Source organism: Rhinopithecus bieti, unplaced genomic scaffold, assembly GCF_001698545.2.
Source record: "Rhinopithecus bieti isolate Rb0 unplaced genomic scaffold, ASM169854v2 scaffold_6935, whole genome shotgun sequence".
Taxonomy (NCBI): Eukaryota; Metazoa; Chordata; class Mammalia; order Primates; family Cercopithecidae; genus Rhinopithecus; species Rhinopithecus bieti.
Genome location: NW_016805255.1, coordinates 634,733 through 640,732, shown reverse-complemented (window position 1 = coordinate 640,732; position 6,000 = coordinate 634,733). Strand labels below are relative to the sequence as shown.

Here is a 6,000-nt window from a genome sequence, read left to right as displayed (position 1 = left end):
AACCTGCATGTTCTGCACATGTATCCTAGAACTTAAAGTATAATAAAAAAAAAAATTTAAAAAGAGATTGCCAAGCTTTTTATAAAGTGGTTCATCTGTTTTACATTCCCACCAGCAATATGTGCCAGTTCCAGTTGCCGCGCGTCCTCACCACATTTTATGTGGGCATTCTTTTTAATTTTGGACATTAAAATAGGTGTGTAGTATCTCATTGTAGTTTTTATTTCCTTTTTCTTCAAAATTGATACTGAGCATCTTTTCATGTGTAGTTAACATTTGTTTAATTCCGCACTTTAAAATATTAGGTTCTTTTCTTACTCAGTTTCATGAGTTCTTTATATATTCAGCATATAAGTCATTCATCAGATACATGATTTACAAATATTTTCTCAGTATATGATTTGCCTTTTTATTTTCATTATGGCATATTTTGGTGAGCATATGTTTTAATTTTGTTGAAGTTTGATTTATCAGTTTTTCCTTTATTGATAGTGTTTTTTTTTGTTCAGGAAATCTTTTCTGTTCCAAGGTTACAAAGATAGTGTCCTGTGTTTTCTTGCTGATGCTTTATAATTTTAGTTTTTATGCATAGAACTGTGATTTATCTGAAATTATTTTGAGTACATGGTGTTAAGGATAAAAGAGCATTTTCCTCCAACATAGGTTTGTTTGGTGTCTTAGTCTGTTTTCTGTTGCTATAATAGAATACCACAAATTGTGTAATGTATAAAGAAACAATGTTTAGTTAGCTAACAGTTTTGGAGGCTGGGAAGTCTAAGAGTATGGTGCCGGCATCTGGTGAGGGCCTTCTCAGTGTGCTGTAGAAGGGCATCACGCCTCAGTGGCGGAGGGCACCACATGACTAGAGGGCAAGCGCAAAAGAGCCACAGAGACCTTACTTTTATAGCAAAATCGTTCCCACAGTAGCAACATTAATAGATTAAAAAGTAATTAATAATAATGCATAGACTAATCTATTCATGAAGGCAGAGTTAACATTAATCCATTCCTGAGGGCACAGGGATTAAGTTCCCAACACATTAATTTTGCAGGAACGCTTTCAAACCATAGCGTCTGGTTGTTCCAGTACCATTTTTAGAAAAGATGTATGTTTTCCACGGAATCCGCTGATCCCTTTGTTGAAAACCAAATGACTGTATACATGTGTGTCTGTTTCTAGACTTTGTTCAGTTCCATTGATTAATCTTTATACTAGTACCACACTGTCTTGATGATTGTTGCTTTTGTGTGTGTGTGGCATAATAGACATAATATAAAAATGACCACTTTAACCTTTTTTTGTTTTGTTTTGGACCGGAGTCTCATTCTGTCGCCCAGGCTGGAGTGCAGTGACGCGATCTTGGCTCACTGCAACCTCTGCCTCCCAGATTCAAGCAATTCTCCTGCCTCAGCCTCCTGAGTAGCTGGGATTACAGGCACTTGCCACCACGCCCAGCTAATTTTTGTATTTTTTTTTTAGTAGAGATGAGGTTTCACCATGTTGGTCAGGCTGGTCTCAAACTCCTGAACTCAGGTCATCCGCCCACCTCAGCCTCCCAAAGTGATGGGATTACAGGCACGAGCCACCACACCTGGCCCTTTTTAACCATTTTTAAGTGTACAATTTAGTGACATTGCATACATTCACATTGTTGTGCAACCATCACCATCATCCAGCTCCAGAAATTTGTTTTCCCAAACTGAAACCTAAGCAGTAATTCCTCATTCCTCCCTCCCCTTATCCCCTAACAGCCACCGTTCTACTTTCTATCTCTATGAATTTGATGAGTCCAGATACCTCCTAAGTGGAATCATACAGTATTTGTGTTTTTTAACTGACTTATTTCATTAGTCATGAAGGTTCACCCATTGTTGTAGCATGTGTCAGAATTTTCTTCCTTTTTAAGGCTGGATCATATTCTGTTGTATGTATAAATCACATTTTGTTTATCTGTTCACATGTCAATGGGTATTTGGGCTGCTCCTACCCCTTAACGGTTGTGAGTAATACTGCCTTGAATGTGGGTGAGCCCCTGTTTTCAGTTATTTTGGGTATATACACAGAAGTGGGATTGCTGGTCTTATGGTAATTCTATGTTTAATTTTTTTTAGGAACCACAATACTGTTTTCTGTAGTGGCTACACCATTTTAACATTCGCACTAATACTGCATGAAGGTTCCAATTTCACCACATCCTTGCCAAAGATCCGTATTTTCTTTTTAAAAATTTAAATAGTAGTCATCCAAACAGGTAGGAAGTGGTATGATTGTGGTTTTGATCTGCATTTCCCTAATGGTCAGTGATGTTGAGCATCTTTTTAAGTGCCTACTGGCCATTTAGGTATTTTCTTTGGAGAAATGTTTGAGTCCTTTGCCCACCTTTTAGTTTGATTGTTTTTCTGTTACTGAGTTGCAGGAGTTCTTGATATATTCTAGATATTAATCTCATCAGATACTTGATTTATAAATATTTTCTCCCATTGCATAGGGAATATATGTAATTTTCATAATAAAAAGTTAAATTTTTCTTTACAGAAAATAGAAGAGCTCGACCAATACCAACTCATTTACCACTCAGACTCAACAGTTATTACCATTTTGCTGTGTTTGCTTTGTCCTTACAGCCCCCCCCCCACACAAATTATTTTGCCAAGACATTTCAAAGAAAATGAGAGACACCCTTACACTTTACCTAGTACACATCTTCATAAAACTAGGACAGTTTTCTACGTCTGCCACATTTCCTGCATAAATAGTCTCCAAAACATTTACAAAATAATATATATGACTGGGAAAAATAATGCTGTTTTGTTCTCATTCTGATGTAGCAGGTAACCTTTCGGGATAAGTTCACTGATGGTATTCCTTGTAGTGTTGGCATTGTCTCATACATCAGTAAGAACTTCTGTTTCTTCATCACCTGAAATACAGCTATTGCCTCCAACTTCCTACTTTTTCTTGTCTTCCTTATCTTTAAAACCTAAAGTAGACCGAACTTCTTCCCATGACTTCCTTATGAGGCAGAGCGTTATCTGGCCTCTGCTTAGCCCTCCAGTCTCATTTTCTCCTCCTCTCCCAGCTCCAGCAGAGAGACCTGCCATCTGTTTCTTGAGCATACCAACCTCTGCCCTCTATGAAGGCCTTCACATGTGCTGTTTTCTGTACCACCACCCATCCAGCTGCCACACTGCTTTTTTTAATCCTTCAGGTTTTTATGTAAATATTATCTCTTCAGACCGGCCTTCCCTCATGATGTATTTAAGTATTGCAACTATTTATTCCCCTTCACAGCAGCTTTTCAATATTTTGATAATCCTATTTCAGTATATAAATATGTACTTTTTAATGACTATCTCTCCCTCACACACACCACCCACTGTACCTTGAGTTCCTTGACAGTGGGAATTGTTAACCACCAGCACCTGGCATGCAATTAGTGAGCAGGCAACAGTCCGAGGCACTGCAGCCTCACAAAGTGATTATCACGGGGACTGTTTTCAGGATAAAAATTCATCACATTCCTTTCTGTTACTTCATGTGTGTTTACAATTTGATCTAGTCATTGTATGTGATTTGGAGACCAGGTTTAACCTTAAAATCCAAGTGGGTATAAAATGAATGTTGGAAGTAAAATAGAATATTTTGGATATTCCCTGTGTCTGTAGTATAAATATTTGGCTTCAGTTTTTTAATCATTATTTTATTCCTTTTGCAGACCGAGACAACACTTGGACTCAGTTCATATCAGCAGAAAAGGTAAGTGTATTTAGTAAGATCACTGCCATACTTTCAGTTCCTTCTGGGGGATTCCTGTGGTTCTCCCCTCCACTTTCCCCTTGCTCTTTTTGGTGAAGAAGGAATAGCAAATTGTAAATCACATTATGTGATTATTTCTAAGTATTGTGTGTGGGAAACCAGGTTTAAGTTTGAATGTGCACTTCATGCAGTTGTGTAGCGTGCTTCCCCTGTCGTGTACGAAGGGCTGTTACTCAGAGCTGAAACTCCCCTTGCTTTGTGAGAGACTCAGCTGTGTAACTCCTTAGTGGCTTCTCTCGTGGCTATCCCTGCTTTTGATGTACTGACCATTGCTGCCCTCAGTTACCAGGGGTCTGCCTGCAGGTCCCCAGAGGAGGATCTCAGACCTGCGAAACCCAGTCTTGTGACTTGGAGAGACCACTTTTAAATACAGCTTCCCCATGATAACAGGGGATGGTTTTACCTCGGGTGTTAAGGAAAATAGGTACATGCATGTGAATTTGGAGACACTTTTCCTGCCTCCCCACGCCCAAATTATTTGGTCTTTTGGTAGCTTCTCACATCTGTAAAGAGACATACTGTGCTGATTCTCTTTCCATATCCGGTGAAAGTCTGTTCTGGTACCTAAAGGTGAGTGAGAGCTTTCTTTGATTTGGATAAAGCAGTCCCTCCAGCACCTATTTTGTGTTCACTCCCAGCTCTTAATGATTGCTCCCCGGGGGACCATAGATGTAAAGGAAGTTAGCTTACAAGGTTCAGCGTAATGGTGTAGTTGCTCTTCCTATTTGCCAGAAACATCTGGTCAGGCACCAGTACCGGTTCTAGTGAACGCCGTTTAGTAACAATTGAAAGGCTGGCAGTGGTGTCAATAGGGCTTTCAGGTAAGGAGCCCATATCGTAGATTTAAGAACCCAGTTATTTTACAGTGTGTGTTTTTAGAACTATGTTTTATTCTGTCAGTATATTTATTCCTTAAATGACAGCAAAGCAAATTTATTTTTAAAAATTATTAATATCCACTGAAATCAGACACTTAGCTACCAAAGTGACAATGACAACAAAAGATGCCCCCACTTTTGCTGTCATCACTGCAGTTTCCATTCTGAGGTAGCAGGAACAGGGAAGCATTTGTTCCTCCTAGGCCTTCATGTTAAAGTACATCTGTGAATGTCTCCAGACTAGCAAAATGCAGACTGCATCAACAAAGAATTTTGTTTTGAGAGAGAAATGTAAAATATTCAGACTATTAGTAGGACAATTAAAACTTCTTACCTCATAAATAATGAAAATTCTTCAGTATTCACTATTTTTTCTCTTTTCACTCTTTTATCTCTGCAGTAACATGGCCCTTCTTCCCCATTGTTCTGTCACTCTCCCTAATGTTATATGTCCTATGGGGACCTGCCCTGTCTGTGATTCCTGCCCAAATATTTAACACTGGCCTGGGTTGTGTCCAAACCACTGCGTGTCTAGCCTGATTCCTCCTTGGCTGGACCATCTAAGAACCCTAGAACTGTCTAACCACATCTAGAGCCAAAAGAATGGTGACAAAAACATATATGTTATCTTGTGCCTCTTCCTGCTTTCTTCCAGCAATTAGGAAATGAGCTGTGGAATTAGACTGCACTACATTTATGAAGATGAGGATGTTCATTCGTGATCATAATCTGGGCTTTAAGTATTTTCCTAGTGTAATGAAGAATTGACATCAGTACATAATTATGTTCTCATCTCGTTCTACTTATCTACTCTGTATAAAACTTAGTGGCATAAAATAACCATTTTATGATGCTCTCAAACTCTGTCAGAAATTCAGGCAGGGGACAGCAAAGACAGTTTGTCTCTCCTCCATGATCTGGGGCCTCAGCTGGGGAGATTTCAGAGCTGGAAATGACTTGATGGCTGAGAGCTGGAGGCATGTTCATTACATGTTGATGCTAGTTTGCTAGCTGGGACCTCAGCTGAGCTCTCAACTAGAATGCCTATACGTCGGCCTCTTTGTGTGGCCTTCACATGGGCTAGTTTGGGCTTCCTCCTAGTATGATGGCTGGACTCCAAGAGTGAATATCCCAGAGGAAGCTAGTGAAAGCTGGATCACCTTAATCTGCCCTTGGAAGCCACAATATTACTTCCGCTGCCGTACGCCATTCGTCAGCAAGTCACTTAGGTTGTCCTAGATTCAAGATAAGGGAGGGGAGAAAGAGCTCCCCACCTACTGATGGCAGGAATATTAGATTTGTAGA

The 6,000-nt window shown here is 39.5% G+C and overlaps 1 protein-coding gene across 1 annotated transcript in view; it reads left to right on the top strand.

The window, feature by feature from the left end:
• Positions 1-6,000, top strand: part of TMEM131 (transmembrane protein 131) — a 185,822-nt gene that overhangs the window by 19,391 nt on the left and 160,431 nt on the right. Inside the window, 1 exon segment of the mRNA XM_017871809.1 lies at positions 3,717-3,757. Within this exon segment, the coding sequence (XP_017727298.1) occupies positions 3,717-3,757 (41 nt within the window).